General features: G+C 54.8%; 3 protein-coding genes across 12 annotated transcripts; 1 reads left to right on the top strand and 2 right to left on the bottom strand.

The window, feature by feature from the left end:
• The first annotated feature begins 14 nt into the window (after window positions 1-14).
• TTC31 (tetratricopeptide repeat domain 31) lies at window positions 15-8189 on the top strand. Of its 7 annotated transcripts, none has more exons than XM_008530327.2 (13): window positions 15-153; window positions 316-404; window positions 3489-3591; window positions 3711-3940; window positions 4116-4199; window positions 4654-4710; window positions 4814-4894; window positions 5007-5201; window positions 5531-5582; window positions 5666-5756; window positions 5845-5986; window positions 6207-6308; window positions 6464-8189. In XM_008530327.2, exons 1-13 carry the CDS (start codon window positions 114-116, stop codon window positions 6758-6760), a joined length of 1563 nt encoding a protein of 520 aa, XP_008528549.2. In that variant the 5' UTR covers window positions 15-113; the 3' UTR covers window positions 6761-8189. The 7 variants fall into 7 exon arrangements, with proteins under 7 accessions (XP_008528549.2, XP_008528548.2, XP_070428392.1 ...); XM_008530326.2 differs by having other exon boundaries at window positions 6461-8189; XM_070572291.1 differs by having other exon boundaries at window positions 3449-3591; window positions 6461-8189.
• Window positions 4500-12848, bottom strand: LBX2 (ladybird homeobox 2). The gene is made up of 2 exons (XM_070572303.1): window positions 12518-12848; window positions 4500-11431 (listed from the first exon to the last, which is right to left on the bottom strand). Exons 1-2 carry the CDS (start codon window positions 12720-12722, stop codon window positions 11058-11060), a joined length of 579 nt encoding a protein of 192 aa, XP_070428404.1. The 5' UTR covers window positions 12723-12848; the 3' UTR covers window positions 4500-11057.
• Window positions 12330-21016, bottom strand: PCGF1 (polycomb group ring finger 1). Of its 4 annotated transcripts, none has more exons than XM_008530321.2 (10): window positions 20742-20902; window positions 20200-20305; window positions 19891-20043; window positions 19646-19717; window positions 19414-19519; window positions 19219-19252; window positions 19041-19127; window positions 18827-18907; window positions 18410-18515; window positions 12330-12457 (listed from the first exon to the last, which is right to left on the bottom strand). In XM_008530321.2, exons 1-9 carry the CDS (start codon window positions 20832-20834, stop codon window positions 18438-18440), a joined length of 810 nt encoding a protein of 269 aa, XP_008528543.1. In that variant the 5' UTR covers window positions 20835-20902; the 3' UTR covers window positions 12330-12457; window positions 18410-18437. The 4 variants fall into 4 exon arrangements, with proteins under 4 accessions (XP_008528543.1, XP_008528546.1, XP_008528544.1 ...); XM_008530324.2 differs by lacking the exon at window positions 12330-12457 and adding an exon at window positions 13665-13691; XM_008530322.2 differs by lacking the exon at window positions 12330-12457 and having other exon boundaries at window positions 15628-18515.
• Between the last annotated feature and the right edge of the window lie 2120 nt (window positions 21017-23136).

The raw sequence follows: 23136 nt of genomic DNA, 5'->3' as shown, positions 1-23136 counted from the left end.
GTCGTCCGAGGCTTCTGCCCCTAACAAAGATGGCTGCCTACTCCGCCCTACCCCGCCCTTCGGCAGGTGTCAAATACGAGACTCTTTCACTTTCGAGTCACTGTTGACGGGAGATGGCGCCGATTCCGAAGACTGTGGGGCGGATCAAGCTAGGTGAGCTGGTGTGACAAGACAAGAGGGCTTCAGGAGACCAGGGCCAGCCCCACTTGGGTCTGTCTGTCTTCAGTAGGATTTTGTGCTTCACGGGGTGGGCGGAGGGATCCGGTCCATCGACCCTCATTCCGCCTTACGCGCCCCTGCCTTCCTTTCCTGTAGATTGCCCTCTGCTGTCTGGCTGCCCGCTGGGGGTCGCTGCTGTCCCCAAACTCTGCAAGGAATTCGGTCCTGAGGACTACGGCAAAGAGGTAAAGCAACCTCTAGCTCCCCCTCTACGTGTTTATCTCGGTCTTGCCTCTTTTCAGCCAGCTGTGCTGAGTCCCTCCACGGTCGGGCGGGCGCCGCGCTGGGCTCCAGGGGTTCTGGAGAGGCGTAGCGCACGGCGAGTGGAGTGGAACGGATGCTGGGGGCCGGGACGACGCTGCCCTGATAAGTGCTTGAAGTGGGCAGGGTTGGGTGGACGAGGGTCTCTGAGTTGAGCACTGGGGAGTGGGTAGGAGTTCCGTGGGGAAAGATATTATGAACAGAGGGAACAGTGTGAGCAAAGACACTAACGCAAGGAAAAGTTAAGAGAACTTCACTGAAATGAGACCTGAGTGGAGGGTTTGTTGAAACCTTAAGAGATGAGGCAGGAAAGAAGGCAGCAAGTGGCTTGAAAGGCCTTGTCTAGCACACGGGTTTGGATGTCCTCAAGTAGCTGATAGGGTTGTTGAGGCAGGGACAGAACCAGATTTGGGAGCTGAAAAGCTACACGTCCAGTTGCTTCCTGGTTATCTTTAAAACCTCAAACTCAAGTCCAGAAGTTCATTCATCTTTGCAAATTGGTTGCTTTTCCTCTAATCTTAGTTTTGGTTAATAACACAAACTTCCATCCAGTTGTTTAATCCAGAAATCTGAGAATCATTCTATATAATCCTCCCCTGTCCTTTACCTCTTTAGGCAGTTACTAAAAGCTGCTTCTGAATTGTCTCTTGAATCAAACCCATCATTTCCCTTCCTGCTCCCGCTGCCACTGCCTTAGTTCAAGAACTCGTTCTCTGCCCTGAACAGTTGTAATAGCCTTCTAACTAAACATTCCACCCCGAGACTCATCTCCTTGCCCAGTACTTCATTTGAGCATCACTCCCCAGATCAGGTCCACTCCCATCACTGACAGAACAAGGTCCAAACTCACTGAGTCACATAGGATTCTTCAGATACAGCTCCTGGCTGCATCTCTATTAGCTTCCTCACCAATCTCTCTGCCTTTACTCATTCAGCACACACTCATTGAGCGCCAACTATGTACTAGGCACTGTTTTAGGCATGGGGAAGATAGTAAACCAAACACACAAAAATCTGTGTAGTCAATGAATTAGAAGTATCTAGTGGGGACAGGCAATCAATAAACAAACAATATAGTCTGTCAAATATGAGAAGTGCAAAGAAAAATAAAGCAAAGAAGAAGGATAGGGAGTGCTGAGTGGAGTTGAGAGGTTTCTTGTTTTAAAAGCAGTGATCAGAGAAGGCCTCCCTGAGAAGGTTTAAGCAGAGATCTGAAGGGGACAAAGGCATGAGCCATTCACTGGGCAAAGAGCATTCCAGGCAAAGGAAATAAGACATAAAACAGCCCTTAGATGGAAGCAAACTTCAAAGCAGAGCACTGTAGCTGGAGGAGGGTGAAAAGAGGGTAGGAGATGATTTATGAAGGTTTTGGGGGGCCAGATCATGCATGGCCACATAGTGCATTAAGAGAATAGCATAGACTGTGTTTGGAGAGGAGGAGGGTCAAGGAAGTCCTTTATTTTTTATGATGGCCAGAGTGGGCTGAGGAGGAAGAGAACAGTGGAAGATATAGGAAAGACATTATATATTTGAGTGGCACATCCCAGGGAGGCTGCCGAAAATGGGCCCAGAGCATGTGTTATCTATGCATAAGTTCCAGTAAAGAGGTTGAAATAAACCCACTAGGAAATTGAATTTGAGAAAAGGGCTGGTTGACAGTGCCCAGCAGTGTAAATGAAAATTCCGTTGCATCAGGACTATCTCCTGAGGGGAGCCCTGGATCTAGAATTGTTTAGAAAGTTGATTATCCTTCAGTGATCTGAAGTCCTACCTATGCATTATAGTCGAGCTCAGGAGTTTCATGTGGCTTCTAAGTTTCTCAGTCAGTGAGCCACCACCTAGTCAGGGGCCGGCTCTGATTAGGCCACATAGGGACATGATGATTCCTGTCCTCTGAAGCTTACACTAACTGAGGAAACGATTCTCATCAGAACCAAGAACGCACAGGCCCAGCCTTGAAGAGTCTTGCCTCATTTTGTGAATGAGGAAGCTGAGGTACAGAGAGGTTAAATGATTTGTCCAAAATCAAACGGCCAGGTAGTGGCAGAGCCAGAACTAAGATGCAAGCAGCTTCACTCCAGCACAGTGTGCTCTCCAGTTCCATGAGGCCTCGCCAGTTAAGAGAGCAATAAAAAGCAATGAATAATAATGTTCTAAATTGTATAACACAGACTATGTGAATGCAGCTTGGTTGAGTGAGGGCAGAGACAACTGGAGATGAAAGGGTCTGAGTGGAAGGCTTTGATTGGAGATGGTATTTGAACTGAACCTTGAAGAAGAGACAAGATGTGGTGAAAAAGAAGCTCAAAGCCAGGAGGGATTTGGGGACAGCTGGGGAAAGACCCCAAGGCTAGAAGGAGCCTGGTGGCAGAAGGGAGATGGCAGCTAAGTGGGGGAGAATTTCAAGGGAGGATGGGCAAGGTCAGTTTTTTGGAAGGCTCCAAATCTCAGGCTGAGGAGCTAGTTTCAATCCTACCTGTGGCCCTGGCAGTGGAGGATTACTGGAAGTTTTTGAGGAGGGGAGTGATTGCTGAGAGCTTGGTTTTGGGGAGAAACAGACGAAGAGTAGAGGAGAGGCCAGCCAGGACCTGATGCACTCACTTAAGTGTGAGGTAACTCCAGGGTGGGTTATATGGGGCTGTTCACATTCAAGGATGTGACAGGGGGATTAGCTCGAAGAGCAGGTAAGAGGGCTGCATTTCAGGGCCTCAGTGTGGCTGACCTCGTGGCAGGCCAAGGGGAGGAGATCCTGGATGGTGGAGAAAGCTGGGCTGAGCATCACACTCAACCCTTGGGAAGGCAGGAAAGTAGTGAAGAGAGGTCATGCGCCATGAAAGCCGGAACAGCGTGCTTTGAGGTGCTGAGCAGGGAGAGGTTGGCCAGTTAAGGTTCTCCGGGCTGGGTGGCTGGTTTGTGGTTGCCAAGGTGGAGGGGTCAATCCAGCCAAACCTCTTGCTCTCTCCCAAAGCTCCCCACAACACCAGCCTCCCCTCCCCTCCCCCTCCCAGGACATAGAGGATTTTCTTCGACGGCTTGTGGAGAGTGACCCCCAGGGCCTGCACCGGATCCATGTGGATGGGAGCAGCGGGCGGCTGCAGCTGTGGCACCATGGTGGGGAGTGCAGGGCCGGGCCCAGGGATCGAGGCTGGTACCCTGGGGAGGGCTGGCCCTCAGATTCTCCTGTCTCTCATGTTCTTCTTTCTTTCCCTTCTCTTTCTCCTTCCTGACAGATTACCTCCTGAACCATTTCTGTGATGAGGGGGAAACGACTGGACAGAGTGACAGGGGCAAGGGGGCTGAGGGAGTGGGCACCTACTGTGGTCTCCAAAAGTCCTTCCTGTACCCTTCCCAAGGGTCTAAGACCCGCCCTCAAAGCCCCTCTGCCTCAGCATCCTTCGCCAGTGGCTCAGACAGCCTACTCCAGGTGGCCATGCCCCAGAAGCTCCTGGTGACTGAAGAGGTGAGACTGTCAGAAGCGGCTTCACCTTCGCCCAGGGTTCTTTCAATCCCATGTGCCCATTATCTCTGTTCTCCCCGATTCGGACCTTTCAAGATCCTTCCATACTACTTGTCTCCCTTTTGCTTTCTCTCTCATTCCCTCTCTCTGTTCCTGTTACCTGCCCTTCGTCCTCCAGGAAGCCAACCGCCTGGCTGAGGAGCTGGTGGCTGAGGAGGAGCGCATGAAACAGAAAGCAGAGAAGAAACGACTCAAGAAGAAGGTAGCTGGAGGGCGAAAGTGTGGGAGCCCAGACGGATTTGGGGGAGGGAAAGAGAGAAGTTTTGCAAGAACAGGAGAGAACTCAAGGGGGCCTGCAGTGGATCCTTTTGCCGGCAGGGCCCAGGGGGCTCAGGGCCTGGAGGGTCACCCAGAGGCCTTATGGTGCAGTAGTTCTGGAGTCACTTTATACTGCCTGGGTTGGAATCTGCCTCCTTCTTACTGTGAGATCTCTGCCTGGTGACTCTCTTGTCTGCTTTTTCACCTGTAAAATGAGGATGATAACAAAACCTACCTCACAGAGTTGCAAGAATAAAGTCAGTGTATGTAAAATTCTTAGCCCAGTACATGACATATAGTATGTATTGTACACATGAAGAATTAGTTTCAAGATACAAATTGTGTGTGTGTGACTGAAGTACAGTGCTCAAAATACCTCCTCCTTATTATTATTGCAGCGTCAAAAGGATCGAAAGCGACAGGAGCGCTTGGAGCAGGACGGTGTGGAGCCCAAGGTGAGTGTCTACAGGCAGGTACTAAGAGCACCAAGTGCCAGGAAGGTGGGGCTCAGAAGGCTCAAGATGATCCCAATTCTGTACCTGTCCACCTTCCCTCCAGGCCAAGGGTACCGCAGATGGGGATGGGAGCCCCCCATCCAGCCCTGGGAACCCAGCTCCGGGACAGTGTGGTGAGGAAGAGGTGAGAGCCCCCTCCCTTCCCTTCTTGGTCTCTGCCCACACCCCACTTCCCTCCCCCTCTCCAGGACATACTTCATCCCCACCCCCTCCCTAACTGTCCTTTCTGCTCACAGGACTCACTGGATCTATCTAGCACTTTTGTGTCTCTGGCTTTGCGCAAAGTTGGGGATTGGCCCCCCAGTGCCCACAGAGAGAAGGGACTGAGCCAGGAGCCCCAAGGCAAGAGCCTGGGCCCCCAGGAGAAGATGGGCCAGGAGGAAGGGAGCTCTCCAAGAGAAGACAGCCCCAGGCAGAGTCCTAAGGCAGAGGTGAGATGGGCAGAAGAACCTCAAGTGGAACCAGTGGAAGGGGTGCCAGAGGGATCTGGGAAGTCACATGTTCTAAGGCATGAGGGCAGTGACCAGTAGAAAGAGTTCTCTGGCCCTAGGATTAAGAGACCTGGAGTCAAGCTCCATCACTGTCACCCTGACCCTAAGTAGTTTCCTCTGCAGGAAGGTAGAGCTGACACCTCTTGCAAAGCTGTCATGAGAATTACATGACTTGGGTGATGCTAACTGCAATCTTAACTGTTCAAACAAAGGAGGATTTGGGGAGGCTGAGGCCTCAAGTCCTGCCTCTCTTTGCTCCCTATCCCCAGGCATCTCCAGGACTGCTGGCAGCTGCCTTACAACAGAGCCAGAAGCTGGCAGGTGAGAGTCTTTCTCTCTCCCTCCTCACCCCACCCCCTGTGGGGTAGCCCCGTCTGACCCTTCCCACCCTCTCTCCTCCCCAGAGTTGGGTACCAGCTTTGCCCAGAATGGTTTCTACCAGAGGGCTGTGGTCCTCTTCACCCAGGCCCTGAAACTCAACCCCCGGGACCACCGGTAGGTAGGGGCTTGGTCACTGTGCTGGGAGGTCAGGGCAAGGCAGGGTGCTGAGGACCCAGACTTTTGGTCACCTTATCTTTATCAGGTTATTTGGAAATCGCTCTTTCTGCCATGAGCGGCTGGGTCAGCCAGCGAGGGCCCTGGCCGATGCTCAGGTGGCCCTTACCCTGCGGCCCGGCTGGCCCCGGGGCCTCTTCCGCCTAGGCAAGGCCTTAATGGGACTGCAGGTAATGGTGTGAGGTTGGAGGCTGAAGAGGACTTTGGGTGGGATAGAGTGTGGATCGGGTCTACATTCAAGTCTTCTAGTATGTTAAGCTCCTAGTACCACAATGTCACCATGTTAGTGGTACTAGAAGCTGGAGCCAGTTTGGGAAAGGGGCTAGTTTTAAGTTCCTTGACCCTGTTGACACCTAAACTTTCCTCTTTCTAATCCCTCTGGGACCAAAGCGTTTTGAGGAGGCAGCTGCTGTGTTCCAGGAGACTCTGAGAGGCGGATCCCAGCCTGACGCAGCCCGAGAGCTCCGCTCTTGCCTTCTGCAACTCTCTCTGGTAAGGGAGCCAGGCCCACTCTCATGCTGAGAGGGCAGCAGGGAGAACTGGCTGGGATGGCAAGACCAAGCACCGCCAGGAGTGGGTGGAATGAGGGGCATTGCTGGGCTCCCGGGAAAGAGTATCAGGTGCTCCCCCACCCCCATTCTCAGCAGGATCAGCGAAGAGGAATCCCTGCGCCACCTCTGTCTACTGGGTTCCCCCAGCCATTTCTCCATGCTGAGCTGGGGGCTTCAGGCCTCCTCTCCCTCAGTCGCCCTCGAAGCACTGCTCCAAGGCCCCCTGGGCTTTTGTCTCCACCTTCGCATTATCCCCCATGGCACCCGAGCCACTCCAACTGGCCCCTTCCCCAGACTCAGAGTGGAAGACCCCATCCTCTCCAGCTCCAGGACCCCTCAAAGGACTCGGGCATCCTGGGACTTGGACCTCAGCATCTACCTCAGGCCAGATGAAGAAGGACCTGTGCCTCCTAGGACAAGGCCTTGTGTGCACGGGGATGAGAGACACTGTGAGCCAGCAGTTCGCAGCATATTTTGAGACCTTATACTCTCATACCAGAGTTAAAGACACCCCTGGCAGTCATTCCTCTTGCCACAGAGACTTTCTGATGAGCGAAAGGAGCCTTGCGTCCACTGAAACAGCCTTTCTCTGCTTCTCAAGCAGATGGCTTCTTTTGGGGACGGTAAGGAAATATTTTAAAAAGCCTCAAGAAAGGATCTGTACAAAAGTTCAGGTTTTCAGACTACGACAGACCCAGCAGAGGGGGCATGTGGGGCTCGTTCTGCTTCTTGACCCTGGGGAGTCACTGGCCAGCCAGAGCTCTGTGCTCAGGAATGGGGTCACAGTGATGAGGAAGGCCTGAGTCCCACCCTTCAGCTGGGTGGATGTTCACCTCTTCCTAATCCCAGTTCTGGCCCTGTTTTCTCTAGCCCCAGCTCCACATGCGCTGTTTCCTATCCACATGTCTATACACGTTCTGACCTCTCCTCTGCCCAGTGGACTGGTGCTCACCTCCTCCCACTGCTAGAAGATTCACCAAAGGTTTTGCATTTGAGAAGTCCCTTACCATCTCCTGCAGGGAGCTAGCAGAGCCCAAACATCTCCACACTCCCTCACTGCTGGTCTCCCACCAGTGGGGCCCCAGCAGGTGCCCAGGCTGCTGCCACCTTGGCCATGCTTTCTCCCCTCCAGCACTGAGCATTGTAACTAGCTTTCCCCGTGTGAATGTACTGAGTTCTTCCACCAAGGGTCCCTGCCCCCAAAGAAGGCTATAATTACTTCCTGTATAAGAATCATCTCCTTTGGTTTCTCCTGTAAGATCCTGGCAACTGCCCCTGGCTGATTCCTCCCTAGCCCACCTGGGACTCTCAATTTATTTAAATGTGGATCTGCAGGGGACTTTTAGGCCTCCCAGAATGCCTTTCCCAGAGGAACCATTCATCAGGATGAATGATTCTTGTTGCCCTTTGGGTCTTGCTCAACTCCATTCGCACCCAGAGATAGGAGGTGTTGGAACACCTGCTTTTCTATAGGGGTTTCCCAACTTCTTTTTATTGTTTATGGTTGCAGGCCCCTTAAATACTCTATCACAGGATGAAGTGTGCCATTACTAGTTGGGCCACCTTGAGCAGGTCTCTCAACATCTGTGCCTCAGGTCCCTCATCCATAAAATGGGCGCAATCCCTACCTTACAGGGCTGTTGTGAGGACTAAAAGAGAAAGTGTGAGAAAATACCTACCAAGTGCCTGGGAAATAGTGGGTGTTAAATAAACTGATTTTTATCTGCAACTGTCCTACATATTCATGAACCCCACAGTGGGAAGAGAGGAGTATGAGTGAATTGTTGCTTATTTCACAAAATAAAGAGTTCCTGGGACTGTGGTTCTCAAAGTGTGGTCCGTGGACCAGCAGCATTGGCCTCACCTGGGAACTTGTTGCAAATGCAGATTCCCAGGCCCCCACCCTAGACCTTCTAAATCAGAAACTGCAGGGGTGAGGCGCAGCCATTTGTGTTTCAGTAAGCCCTCCAGGTGATCCTGAGTGCCCTAACAGTGAGAAGCGGCGCTCTAGGACCTAGAGGAGGAGACACCCATCCAGAGGCCATTTTGGTGATACCGATTTGAGTTTTGTTTATCTGGGGCTTGATTACAAGAGGCGGCAGCACTGGGCTAGAATTTAGGAAGCCTCAAGTGGAAGAGGGTTATGGCTCAGAGTCAGTTAACTCCCCCGGACCCTACCTTCCTAACTAGAATTATTGGCCCCAGGAGTTCTTTGCTTCTGCCTGGTTGGGGAGTGGGGTTGAGGAGAGGTGGTTGTGTTTGTTTAGGGGATGATTACATCAGTGACTCCATAAGAGGCCAGTCCATCTGGCCTTCTTGTTCTGGGCTAGGGGATTACTTCTCTGCTTTGGGGATTCCACTAGGGCTCCTGGCTACCCACCACTATTGTGTGGTGTCTCTGCTTTCAGGCTGAGCTGGCTCCTTGCCCTTCCAGCCTCTCAAAGAAATGTCCCTTCCTCAGTACCTCTTAGCCTATCCTGGACTTGAATTTTCTCCAACAGCCAAAGGACTCCTGACACCTTGCTCCCATTTTGCCCCACGTTCACACTGCTAACTGGTAGGGTTCTGACGCAGCAGCCTGAGTTCTGAGTCCCCAGAGCTGGAAGCATCTTGGTTTTTCCTGGGACTGAGGGATTTCCTGGGGTGTGGGACTTTCAGTGCAAAAATTGGGAAGGTCCTAGGCAAACAGGAATGAGTTGCTCACCCTAATCTAAAGGTTCCAGAGAGGCAGGCTTTACAGAGGGATCAAGGGAACAGGGAAAGGACCTTGAACAGGCACCAGGGGAGATATGTGTGCCGAAGAGGCAACACAGGTGCAAGGAATACTTTTTGTACATAATGGCTGACAGATTCTTAGCTCTACACTAATAGACATTGTGTGTTTCTATGCAAGATGCCACTTGTATTCCAGTTGCCTAGGTTTGTGAGGTCATCATTGACTCATGCAATCTTCGGTCACTGGGGGAATATTCCTCTGTTGGAACAACCTCCCTCCTCCTCCACATCTGGCCCTTAATTCTCTCAGCTCTTACCTTCTGCAGTAGCCAGAGATACACCTTCCTAAGGTCCCTGCCAGTCTCTGGTCCACCCTGCACATGCAGCCAGATTAGCCTGCCCTAAACATTGCTCTCATGCCTCTCCTCAAAATCCTCCAAGGACCAGGCTCTGTCTACAGTACAATGCCTAAATTCCTACCTTTGGTCCCGTGTCCTCTCTTCTCTCTGTAAACCCTTTTCTTCTTTCAATTAGGCCCAGTCACAGTTACAGGGACAGAACCTGTAATGGCCAGAAGCATGAGCTCCTGAGTCTGACAAGCAAGCAGGTTACTCCCAGCCCCACCACTTACAAGCTTCATGACTTGACCAAGTTTCCTTGGGCTTCTGTGATTCAGTCTCCTTATCCTTAAAGTTAAACTCTCTTATCTCATGGGGTTATTGTGAAGATTAATCCATGCAAAGCACTTAGAACTGTGTTCAGTAAGTGGTAGCTGCTGTCTGAAAATGCCAGGTTCCCTTCTGCCTTCCAGCCTTGTTCACCCTCCCTGAAATATCCTCTCCTGGGACTTCCACCTGCATCTGAGGTCCCAGCTGACCCTCCTTGAACCCTGGATGGATTATTCCCAGATCATCGTTGTGGCTTCTGGGCAGAAGCATGGGAAGATCTGAGGAGGGAGGAAGGACTGAGAGAGAGTGAGGGGAAGCAGGAAAGGCGCCTAAGCCTGGTCTCCCGAAGATGGGTGGGGTGGCTGGGCTTGGGGACAGCCTGTAGCTACTGAGTGCTCCCCTTCCCTCCCCACCACACTGCAGGAGGGTGATTAATCACCAGCGTAATAAATTAATCTCAGAAATGTCCACGGGGTTGGGGGAGGAGGGGTGGACTGGGGTCTCCACCCCGCGGCCTCTCCTCCAAGCTCTGCCTCAGCAGGCCCGCCAGCCTCCCCAACTGTCCCGCCACCGCTACCATCCTGGTGGGAACTTTCCTCGCCCAAGTGCAGGGCGGAGGTCCCAGAAGTAGAGGTTTGTCCCTCTCCCTGCGCGCCTGTCTCAGCGTAGGGTTCTTTCGGCGGAAGTGGGGAGAAGGGTCAGGACCCCATTAACAAATGACCTCAGGGTGGGGAAAGAAGAAAGAGACGGGCACGACGTGGTCCCTCTGGAGCCGGCCTAGAGGTTAGAAGCAATGTCTCCCAGGCAGCGGCGGATCAAAGGCCCGGTACAGTCCTGCGACCAAAGGCAGCCAGTAGCGGAGGGGTGGCCGCAGCTAGAGTCCCATCCGCTTCCCCTCAGCCGGGAGTCTCCAGAGCAGGGGGCTGACAAGCACCGGTTCTGAAGCCTAGCTGGATGCCTAGGTCCAAATCCTGACCTAGGGGTTCTTCCTTTGTAAAACGGGCACAATTATATCACCTACCTGACGGAGTTGCTATGAGGGTTAAAGGACACATCGCGTTTAAAGGCTCGGCACAGCGCCGAGCGCGGAATCTGCGCAGTAATCAGATTTTGCTCCTGTTGCTCCGGGCGCCAGGACCGAGGCCTGGTGTGGCGGAGTCTCGACTCTATTCTCAACAATTGGGAAAGGCGGGCGTCTGGTCTGTGAGCCCAAGAGGCCCAGATCGACGCGCTCCCTCCACGGGGTAACCGGACAAGAGCGCCGAGGCGAGAAATCCACGGCCCGAGCCCTGGAAGCGGCTTTGCCTTCAATCGTCCACCTGTATCTCCTCGTCTGACAGGTGCGGCCCGGAATCCGGCCGGCCGAGGCCTGGGGCGCCGTGGGGTAGCGCGAGGCGGCACTGGATTTCGGGGGACAGCGCGTGCAGCGAGGCCACGTCGGCGCGCATCTCCTCCACGTCGCGCTTGAGCTTGGCGCGCCGGTTCTGGAACCACGTGACGACCTGCGCGTTGGCCAAGCCCAGCCTCGCTGCCAGCCCGTCGCGCTCCGACGGCGCCAGGTACTTCTGGAAGACGAAGCGCCGCTCCAGCTCCAGCACCTGCTGCGCCGTGAACGCCGTGCGTGACTTTCGCCTTCGGCGGCCGGCGGGGCCAAGGCTCAGAGCGCCCGGGGCGGCGCGGCCTGTGGGGATAGGCAAGGGTCAGCCTCCAGCCTGCGGGAATCAGGCTTGGCCCGGGAGGAAGAGCTGGGGGTGGGGTCAGGCCAGGGTTGGGGTGAGCGGAGCGAGAAGGCGGACGTCAGCCAGAACCACGGTCCCTTACTGAACTGCGCGGGGGGGGGGGGTCAAGCCGAGGTGCGGGGCGGGGGGCGGGGGGCGGTGGGGGAGGCGAGGCGGGGCACAAAGTGGAACTGGCTACTGGAGTACGGGAGGCAGCAGGCTGAGCGCATCCTGGGGAGACGGAGGCCTGGGAGAAGGGTGGGACAGGCCAGAGGAGACCTGGTGCAGAGACAGGCCGTCTGGTGCGGGGCCTTTGAGGCCTTCCGGAGCCCCTGGTAGAGGGGGCTTGCCGGTTGGGGCCGGCACCAGAGGCGGGGGCCAGCCCTGGTCAGAGTAGAGGCAGCCAAGCTGGCATGGTGAGTGTAACAGAACCCAGATCGTGTCCTTCTTTAGACTCGTGGGTCCTGTAGGGCACTCTCGACTTACCCTTTTTAAGTGACACGGGCGCCCCCTCCTCCAGCCCAAAAGGGAGATAGGGGGCTTACAAAGGGCAAGGAAAGGTGGAGTGTGGAGTCCCGGGCCCCTTGCCACTCCAAGGACCTTCTGCTCCTTGCGCCCTCTAGAGAAGAGAGTGGGTAGGAGAGGAGCTTGGTCACCCGGAGGGGCCAGAGCCTCGCCTCCCAGCACTTTCTCCGCCGCCCTTGCCCTAGTTCACACGTTTACAGCCTCCGGCTCAGGCCTTTTGTCTCCATCTCTGGCCTTTTTCTGTCGCGATTGCCCAGCCTACCGCGAACGTACCGAGGGGTCGCTCAGTTCTCGACAGACTGGCCCTTCCCCCCGCCGCTGGTGGCCTCCAGGAGCGGCTGCGGAGCCTGGGAACTAACGGAAAAGTGGGGAGGCGAGGGAGATGCAAGTCCCGGCACGTGGGCTGAGGGCATGGGGCAGATTAGGGTGGCGGCCAGGGTGAACGAAGGTTTGAGACCGAGAACCTGGAGGAGAGAGATGAGGAGAAGGCCAATTCACAGTGCGCGACCTGGCCAGCGCTATACCTGCAGAGGGCTGCGGAGCGTGTCCGTCAAGTCCGCGGAAAGTTTTACTAGTCAGCTCCTCCAGCGCGCACAGCGGCGACGTGGGACCCGGGCTCGACTCTGGAAGCTGTGACGCAGAGGGTCCTCGGGGAACCACGCGCGGGCCTAGGATGTCTGCGATGCTGAAGGGTGTCGGGGGTGTCCGGGGCTCGGATCCCGAGCTCATGGCCAGCAGGGCTGTGGTAGTCCCGTCGCCCGCTGCGCTCCGCTCCGCAGCCGCCTGGGCCCCAGTGTGCGGCTCCTGTTCTGGGCCCCCCGCCTCGGACCCGCCCCCACGCTGGGCCCGAGCCCCGTGTGCCCCTCCTTCTGAACCCCCACCCCCCCACCTCGGGGCCTCGGTGTTTCTGGAGCTGGTAGATGTCTCGGGAGCGGTATTTCCATAGGATGAGGAGGCGCGGAGAGAAGTCTGCGGAACAACTCACCAGACCCAGCCTCGGTGCTGCTCCGCGCTGCCAGGCGCGGCCTCGTACACACTCGGGCTGGACCCTTCGTGGGCGGCCCCCAGGTTCTGTGTGCCATGGACGCCCCGCCTAACCGCCGCTCCGGCTCATAAATTCATCGGCAATAAAATTGCTTTCCCTGGCCCCAACGGCTGGGGATTTGCAAAATTCCGAGGAGGGAGATCAGAGCAGACTGTGCTAGTATCCCGATCCCACCTAGGAAGGACCTCAGTCTCTTGACCTGACTCTGTCGTCCCGGCCCCACTCCTGCAGAATGCTATTAAAGAGGTCCTGCCGGCTGGAAGTTATTAGTGCGGCGCGGGGGGCTGGGGGGACTTGAGGCATGGAAGGACCTGGCCGGGCAGAGAGACTGCAATTGGGAATAGTGGGGATGCGATGGGGAGGCAGGCGCAGGTGAGTAGACTCCAGCCGGCTCTCTGGCTGGACCCAAGGCTGTCCCACCAAGCTCAGAGGCCCTGAGGAAGTCAAAACACATGGAGAAGCGTCCGGAGACCTGGGCCTCAGGAGAGAGGACACAGCAAACCCGGAGCTGGTGCGACTGCCCAGAAGGAGTCTTTGCCAGTGAAGACTGGCCTCCATTGAAGGCCTTCTGGTTACTCCATCGGACTGTCAATCGATGGATCTGTCTTTGCCTCCTTATTAAGCTCCTGTAGTTCCAGTAGGAGTTCCCCAGCCTAGGGAGGCAGAGAAACCACCACAGGAGCAGTGGCGGGAGGGGCCACTGGTCACTGCCCAGGAACATCAGGGTCATTCCCTATAGAAGAGTGACTTGAAAGGCAGGCTTCATGGACCCAATCAGATCCTGAGACACAAACCTCTGTCAACCCAGGGACAAACTCTAAAGCCTGGGATATTCATTCCTATGTCATCTGTGTCCTGTCTTTCTCTCTTCTCTCCTACACCTATTCCAGTCCTGGGCTCACACCCAGGTGAACACCCGAAACCTTCCTTTGTAGGAAAAAGGCAGTTCTGGGACAGTGCTGCTCTGCCAGTGGAAGCCCAACAGGGTTTTGGTGGCATATCACACCCCAAATAGGTGGGATTCACAGCCCAGAGGCAGAGGAGCCCCACCACTCCTGAGGAACTCCCCACTCCTGAGGAACTCACTGCTGTGGGTTTCTTCTAGTTGTTTCAAACAGTGCTATGAAGAATCGGGTTGGTCCCTCCTAGAGTCTCCATTATGTCACCTTCTCTGTAGACCTCTGCACCTCCCACCATTTGTGCAGTGATCCTCTGTCCATCTGTCTATTCCCTGGTGCATGGGGAGCCTGCAGCTGTGGTGCCCCAGAGCTTAGGAGATCAGAAGCACCTGCGCCAAAGACTTCTTCGATAACGAGGGTCAGGGAACCTCACATGGCCTGAGGCAGTGACCTTGCCCACCCCAAGAAGATGGAGAAACACAGGGTCTTCTTGATAAAGGGCTCCCCTCACTGACAACCCCCCATCCACCAGACACACCCAGACACTCACATGGTGTCCTAATGGCAGCCTGAGCAACACACTCAGCTGAATGGGCCACTGCTGGCTCAGAGCCACGGAAGAAAGTTGAGATGCCTCAGGACCTTGTTAATTGGTTATTAATGGTGGGGGGCAGGGGAGGGCCAGGAGAGATCCACTGAACCATCCTGATGGTTTCACTTAATCTGCAATTAAAAAGGGTCTCAGGAGGCTGCAGGAACTGCCCAGCTCATGTCCCAGGCCTGTCACCAAACAGACACTACAACCTTTACTCATGCATCCTCTATGTAGCTGTCATGCCATCTCTTCTCTGCTCTCAATTACTAGAGTATCTTGGGGAGTGTGGGGCTCTCCTGAAGGGCCTTTGCCTTCTTCCCCCTCATCTCTCTCACCTACCTCCTCCCCCCTGCAGCCCAGCTCAGATAATGGGGGTTGGACAATGGGGTTGAACGATCCCCAGATGTGAGTTTGGGGGAGGAGAGGGAAGGAGAGACTACGAAAGGGAGGAGGCTGCTGACAGCAGAGCCCGACAAGGGCATCCCAGTGGCCAGGGACTTGTCCAGACGATTGTGGGGCCACAGGAGGAGACTTTTCCCAGCGAAGCCTCTGGAACCTGAGCTGGGGAGAAACCGAATCCGCAGAGGGGGGTAGGAGGAGGGTGAGTGATTAATGAGGGAGATTAAGAGATTAAACCTGTGTTCTGGGCTTGGGGGGGGGGGTGGACGCTCCTCTGTCTCATATGCTTCCCCCCAGCTTGGGAGCGCCAAAGCTCTCCAGTGCCTGGTCATTGCTCATGTCTTGTGGCCATACCTCCCACCCCCACTGTCCAACCCTCCCTGCCCTAGATTGCTCTTCCCAGAGCAATCCACGGATGGATGGACCATGAACCTTCACCACCGTCCACCCCTCTCCCAGCATTATCAGGAAATCCCTCCCATCTCCCACCTCCTCTGATTACTCTCATTTTCCCTTCAGACATTTCGGGGTCCTCCGCTCCCTCCCCTTGTAGAGATCCTCACATTCCGACTCCCTGGGGAAGGCCCTCAGATTCCCACTTAAGGATGCTTTCTCACACGTCCTCTCACCACCCCCTTTCCTCATCCCTCCACCTTCTCTCTCACCTTACTCCCTTTCTTCATCACTCCCACCTTATTTCTCATTCCCTGACACCGCATGTCTCATCTGCCTTGCCCACTCAGCCTCTCATCCGGAGGGTTCCTCTCCCAGGCCCGCCCCAGATCAACCCCCCTCTTCCTGCTCTGCTCAATAAATGACCTTTAGTCTCCGGATTTCCCGCCCTATGCATTCCTCTGAATTCTGTAAGTGTACTGGGGGTGGGATTGGGGGATTCTCAGAATAACCCCCTGTGGCTGTGGATGGCCTCTTCCCCCCACGCTCAGGGAAAATCCGTTCCTGGAGGGAGAGGGAAGTGGGGGTTTAGGGAGGAAACTAGGCAGAGGAGCATGGGGCAGGGCGTCCGTCCATCTCGCACACTTCTGGAATTTTCTCTTTTAGAAAACGTTAATGCAGAGTAAACCGATTCAGACACTTAAATTTTAGTTTCAATACTTCTAGGGCCTTGGGTCTGTGAATTCTTTCCGGCCCTTTACCTGGTTCACAAAGAACTCTGCGCAACCACCACGATCCCGGGGATGTGCGGGCTGGGATGGGGTAGCGACAGGATACTCAGACACCCCCCCACCCACCCCCACACACGCATACTCCCCGAGACTCACTGTTCCAAGGAAGTCCCTTTTCCCTCTCTCCTCCTCCCCGCCCCGCACAAGCTCTGGGAAAGACTGCCCAGGCTGAGCGGAACTGGTCCCCCTCTGTGCCAAAGATGGGAGCAAATCTTGGCGCCTCCTCCCCCAGCTGAGTGCGGACCTCGGAAACAGCTAGGTGAGAAAGGACGATAGGGGCAAGGGCGGGCTTGGCCCTGCAGGTGAGGATGACGCCTCCAGCCAGAGCTGCGACGTCAAGGGCGCCCCGGAGAGGGCCGGCTGCGCGCCTGGATGACCCTTCACGACCCGTCTTTGAACGCGGCACGCGCGTTCTAGGCCTCGGAGCCCAAGAAAACCAAGGGCTTATTCACCCGCCCTGGCCCAGATGGAGACCGAGTGACCCCGGGGGACAGGGTCTGCGTGGGGCAGGTTAGGGCGCGGGGTAATGGACCCATAGATCGAGCGCGGAGCTCGCAGCTGGCCTCTGTCAGCCACCGCGGGAGCCGAGATGTACCGCAGCTGCCGCCACCACCGCCGCTGACAGACAAAAAGACTCCCCTGAGCTGGGGGCGAGGCGGGGCAGCCGCTCCCCGCCCAGATCCAGGCCTGCCCGCCTTCCCGCTGCTTCTTGGCCACAAGCCATGCGTCGTCAAAGGCCTCATCCTGAGGCTTGGTCCTCATGTCTCGGGGACCTCAGGCAGCCTTATCTTCTGACTGGGGCTTCTTGACGCCAAGCTGCTGCCAAGCCCCAACCAGACTACTACCCAACTCTTGCAGCTGCTTGGGCCCAAGTTCCCAGGGCGTTTCTACTCTCCTTCCCCCCAGCCCACACCTCTCCCAAGGAGTCACTCCTCCAAAACGCCCTTTGATGCCCAAACACCTTGAGAACAGCCTGAGTGTGGCGTGCTCCTGTCAGCTGCCAAGTCCCCAGAGCTTAAATTCAGGGAAAAGAGAGTGTGGAACCCCGGCATAGATATAATTAATCAAAACCCCCGAGTTATATGCTGGTGTAGAGACTGGCCCAAAAGCAATGGAAGAAGCCCGATTCTGGTGAGGGTTTCCTGGAGGAGGTGTCACTTAGGCTTTCACAGACAGCTGAGTATGGGGTGAGGGGGAGAGGCAGTCCAGGCCTGAGGCCCTAAACATGGGAAGCCTTAGGAATCTTGGAGATCATTTCAGGAAGGAATTGTGCCAGGCCAGCAGCTCTGCGGTGTCCCCACCCCATCCCTGTTGCCTGCCCAGCGCATCCCAGGGCTCTTCTTCACATGTGCCTTTCTCTTGGCCTAAAAGCTTCATCTGTTGGGGGAGAAGCCCAGGCAGACTGCACACCTGTCGCGAGCTTAGGTTTTTGTCCCTCAAGTCCCTGGCTCCTTCACTATACGCCCCCCTCCAAGTCCTCTGCCACCTGATCTCCAAGTGGAAGCTTGGTGCCTTCAGCCCTCACCAGCTATGCACAATGACCCCACTGAATTCGTGGAGTCAGACTTCAACCAGCAAGAGATTTAGGTTTTAAACTTAGGTTTTGGTGACATTTATGCTGCCTGCTCCATCCCGCTTGTCCGGATTCAGCAGCAGCCCATCACGTCCTTCACAAACTCCTTACTTTGGCCTCCAGTCTCCCTCTGTTACTGTCCCAGTTGGGCACGTTTCTGGCTACCCCACTGAGAGGTCCGTGGAGAGAGATACTGGCTGGGTTTATTTGCAGAGCCCAGTGCTCACGGCCGGGCTCATATAGACAAGGGATGTTTGCTGAATTAACCAACGGAGGTCTAGCCCTGCTGCTTCCTGCTGTTCCTTGAAGCTGCCTTTGCTCTCCCGGGCACCAGCTCCTCTCTTCCTCAACCTCCCTCTCCCCACTCTGACTTCACCTAGCCCAGGTACCTGAAGGCTTGCTGAACCTTGTCTGGACAGCCAGGTCTCCAACGCTGACTATCCCGCATGCTCCCCACGACACCCGCTCCCCCCTCCACCAATTTTAAGACTCCTCCCATAGTGTAATTGTTTAGATTGTTCTTTAACATATCACTGTTCTTCAGTCCTGCAGTGGCCACTGTCCAACCCTAGCCCTACTCTCGCCACTCCTGAATTACGACACCTTCACTCAGGACTGTGTCACATGCTGCAACACTCAAGGACCACGAGAGCTCCCCTCCAGAAAGCCTTCCCTTCACCAAAAAGAGCTGGTGCGGGTGGCCTGGTTTCACTTAGCTCACCTTCTGAGTCTTACATGTGTAGGGTCCTCTACCCCTCTCCTCTGGCAATTCGCTGGGGGCCACGGACATAGCAAGGCCCTCCTTCTTGATGAAACTCAGAGGATTTCTGAGGAAGCAGGACACAGGACAAAGCATGAGTGTGTGGTAGGACAAGAAGGAAGAAGAGAGATGCTTTTTTAAAGTTTTTATTTCAAAAAATAAAGCCGCAGTTAATTTCACATAAATATCTGAGGAAGGAAGGGGAGAGGGATGGGGTGGGGGCTTGGCCCCTACCTCCTCTTCTCTTTCACACTGTATTGTAAAAGCAAAGGGGATGGCTAAAGAGAGAACAGGGGAAGAAGTAGTCAGCGGGAGCATTCTTACCCAAAAGGCCCACAGCCCACCCCTGCCCTGAGGACTGCCTTAGCACTGGCTCACCTTGCCGAACCAGCGGGAGAGCCATAGCTGCTTCATGGTCATGTGATCAGGGAGCACTTCATTGTCAAAAAGGAGCTGCACCTGGGAGATGGGGCACAGTTTTTAGGAACTCTTCTCTTGTACATATCAAGAACTACCCTGGTCCACCCTAGACTCTGCCCCTCCCTTTGTAGCCTCTTCCCCCTCAAAGAAAACCTACTGTGGGAATACTCACATGCTGGGGATTTAGCATCAAGCGGTGACACAGGACCCTTCGGAGATGGCGAACCTCAGCTCTAACAGAACATCGGACATATTTGTTCTGGGGGTGAAGAGGGAAGAGAAGGTGTGTGAGGGAAGGGCCACAGAGAGGTGAGTCTCCTTAGAGAGGCGCTCCCCTCAGCCCCTCTCACCTGCAGGACGCTTTTATTCTTGTCTTTGCCAGAACTAGAGGGAAACAGACACAAGTTAGAGAGACTTATCCTTCCCCCTGTCCCCTGCCCAGAGCCATGATATACTCTCTTCAAGGGAACAGACACTCCATCACTTCTCCCCAGCTCTGGGTCATTGACACTGTCACTTCAGACAGCCTACGACCTGCCCCTCACCTCAGCCGCTCCAGACACAGGCTCAGCTGCTCATCATAGCGATAGTAGTGGGCTTTGGAGTGGTCAAAGCTGCTAAAGGGGAGGCCAAGGTTGCTCAGGGCTGGCTCTGAGAAAGACAGAGTAGTGAGAAGGGTGGAACAGGTTCCACACTCCTTTTTCCCCAGAGAGCAAAACTAGGCAGGAGGAATGTGCTAGGGGCTTTACTTTACCCTCTTGCTGCCAAGGGACATACCTTCCCCACTGGGCTGGGTGACACGGTCCAGTCCTCGGGACTGGTAGAATTCTCGAATTCGTTTCTCTTCACCTAGAAGGGAGTGGAGTATCAGAAGTAACGTATTAGCCCTCCTTCACTCTTTGTCCCTCTGGCTGTCAACCTCTTTACCTACATGATTCCCTCCAAAGCCCTTGTCACCTCCAGCTGCCTGCCACCCAGCATCACTCCTCTAGAGGCTCCTGAAAGTCAGGTTGGTCACTCACTGTCTTGCAAGCCAGGCACTAGCTTGTACACAATGTCCTGCATGACCCGGTCCAGTTTGAGGTTGAGCAGTGGCTGTGTCTCGTGGATCTTGATGTTGCACATGGGGCAGTACTTGCTGGTTTGGAGGTACTTCACAATACAACTCTTGCAGACTGCAGGAAGAGAAAAGCAGACTCTCAGCCCTCTGAGACTTGGGTTCAGGGGCTGGGCAGGATGCCAGGATGATTGGGGCAGGCAGCCCAGACGCTGGCAGCCAACTTGGTGGGGACTAGGGCCTGGAAGAACCACCCAGGGTCCAGGGCACTCACAAGTATGAAGACACTCTGTGATGGTGGTGGCATCCACGAAGTAGCCGGCACACAGACAGCAGACGATGTGCTCATTCAGGTCTTTGATCTTTACTCGTACCTCCTCCTTTAGACATACCCTCCGTCACCGATCACCCTTCTTTCCCCCACCAAGCCCAACCCGTGCGCCTTCCCAGCTTGGGAGTCGCCTCTTTGCTCAGATCCCAAGGCCAAGCCCCGCACCCTGCGCGGTCAGCGGAGTATTAACTCCCAGGGGCTGACACTCCTCCTCCGCCCAGCAGAGGGCTCCGCGCACAGCGGGGGATCCCTTCACATGGACTCGCTCGACCTTCCTTTCCCAGGGGAGACTACACGACGTGGGCGGCACAATGCGCAGGCGTCCTAGCCCAGAGTTTGGCAACCCGACCGCAATCGCGCAGGCGCACTGGGCACCCTGTCTCTGCGCAGGCGCACTGGGCGCCCGGCCAGCCACCGCCCGTCCTGTAGCCGGCCCCAGTTCGCACCGCCAGCCGACCACAGCAGTAACCCTGCCGCCTCTGCACCTCGTTCCGTAGCGGGTCCATCTTGTACACTGACTGGAGCTGGTTCCGAAGCCTCATCGCGATCGCAATCTGGCCCCCCTGAGGAGACGCCATCTTAAAGGCTGATCCCGGCCTGCCACTTCCGGTGCCGCCTGCGGGGCGGGACTTGTCGCCCAGCAACGAAGGCTTAGGTCTTTTCGGATTCGCTGGCCGTCTTTAAGGCCCCGCCCATGTCCCTTTCTCCCCGTGTGCTCACCTGAGCCCCACTGGCCCCTCCCCCTCCTCAATCCGTAATTAGGGAATGGGGGGGGCGTAGGGAGGGATCCTATCCCATTGACCTCCTGTAGTAACCGTCACAGTAGACCCTAGCCGACCCCAGGACTAACTTCTGGAGCCAGCGAAAGACTGCCCCCTTCTACCCCAAAAGGCCGGGGGATCTCCGCCCGCCACCGCTCAGGGTCGTCGATCTCCTGTGCCGACGACCCTACTAAAGAAGCCCCTCTGGGGCCTTCTCCTCCTAATGTCGCCCTGGTCGGCTGACGCATCTGCGTTACGGAGCTTCATCCCGATGGCGGGCCTTCTCCCGACTCCACAGCGGGAGTTTCTCAGGGCTTTGCGGAGTCTCGGAGAGGGTGGCGGGAAGGGAGGGACCCCCAGGGACTTGGTAGTGATCTTATCCCCCCCCCCCCCCATCCTCCCCCTGCCGCCGGGGATGGGGGGGCAGGCCCTGGTTAATGATGATGATTCAATCATCGGCGCCTGCGGAGGCCTGGGACAGACTAATGCAGAGCAGATGCCGAAGGAGGAGGGGAGGACGACTAGGACACTACCGCACACAGACACGCCGAGGAAGCGGGCGCCTGCGGTAGCATAGGCCCAGCCCCGAACGTGGAGCGAACGCAGGGGCCCAGAGCTAGTACACCGCCGTCCCTAGGTACTCAGAGTGGAACTGAAAAACAAAGATGAGTTTACTGTGAAGTATTAACATCAAGTGCAGTTGGAGACTCGAAAAGGGAGAGATCCCAATGGAGACCCTGAAAGGCTTTCCGGAGGAATTTGGGACTTTGGGCACAATTTAGGGATTGGGGTAGCAGGGGGCGGTGGGAGTAAGAAATGTGGTGGAAACAGAAAAGAAAGGCAGAAGAGTGGGGAATGACCGGGGAGGGACAGGAAGGAGGCCAAGGTGCCGATCTGAGAGTAGTGATAGAAGAAGCACGGCCTTACGGAGTTGGGACTTTAGCCTGAGGGCAATAGGGAGCTAGCAAACATTTTTGAAGAGAGGGAGTTACCGTACGAAAGAAACATTTTTGTTCATTTATCTTCAGAGTGAATTGGAGTCGATAAACAGAAAGAAGTTAGGAGATTAGTGAAATTTTTTTTTTTTTTTTTAGGAAGATTAGCCCTCAAAAAATTGAGGTAAAATTGAGCAGCTAACTCGAGCTAACTGCTGCCAATCCTCCTCTTTTTGTTGAGGAAGACTGGCCCTGAGCTAATATCTGTACCCATCTTCCTCTACCTTGTACATGGGACGCCTAACACAGTATGGCTTGCCACATGGTGCCATGTCCACACCCAGGATCCAAACCAGCGAACCCCAGGCCACTGAAGCCCAACGTTGGAACTTAACTGCTGCGCCACTGGGCCAGCCGGAAATTAGTGAATTTTTGGTCAACTACTTTTTACTATAGCCACTGCTTTCCTCCCTGGCACAAAATACCATTATCTCTCCTATGGATGATTGCAGTGTCTTGCCTGCTTCCTCTGCTTCCACCTTTGTTCCTCTTTCTCCTATTCTCAACATAGCAGCTCAGAGTGGTTCTGGTAAAACAGGAATGAAAAAGGACACAACAAAAGTTTTTTGAGTTAATGGATAAGTTTATTATCTTGATTGTGGGGATGGTTTCATGTGTCTATACATATGTCGAAATTTATCAAATTGTACTTTAAATATGTGCAGTTTATTGTGTCAGTTTTACCTTAAGAAAAATGTTAAAAATAAAATTAAACGATCAAGTGTCTTACTTTTTTGTTTAAAACCTTCAAGTAACTTCCCTTTTCAATCAGAATAAAAGCTAAAGTCCTTACAATGATCTTCATGGCCTTGCATGGTCTCTCACAGTCACTCAGTCTTTCCAGTCACACACAGCCCCTCACTGTTTGGTCCACAGATACACCAGGATATATATACTCCCACTGTCACCAGCTTGAAATGCTCAGATATCCAAATGGATCCTTTCTTACTTCAGGTCTTTACTCAATGAGGCCATCAGTGACCACTCTAGATAAATCACACCCCCCACCACCCTTTCACTTCTTCTCCCCCTTCCTTGCTTTATTTTTCTTCTTAGAATTTATTATTAATATATATTTTTCTTGTTTTTCACCTGCCTCCTCCACTCGAACGTATGTTTCTCAG

This window comes from Equus przewalskii, chromosome 14, assembly GCF_037783145.1.
Source record: "Equus przewalskii isolate Varuska chromosome 14, EquPr2, whole genome shotgun sequence".
In the NCBI taxonomy this organism is placed as follows: domain Eukaryota; kingdom Metazoa; phylum Chordata; class Mammalia; order Perissodactyla; family Equidae; genus Equus; species Equus przewalskii.
This window is presented reverse-complemented; position numbering and strand designations above follow the sequence as displayed.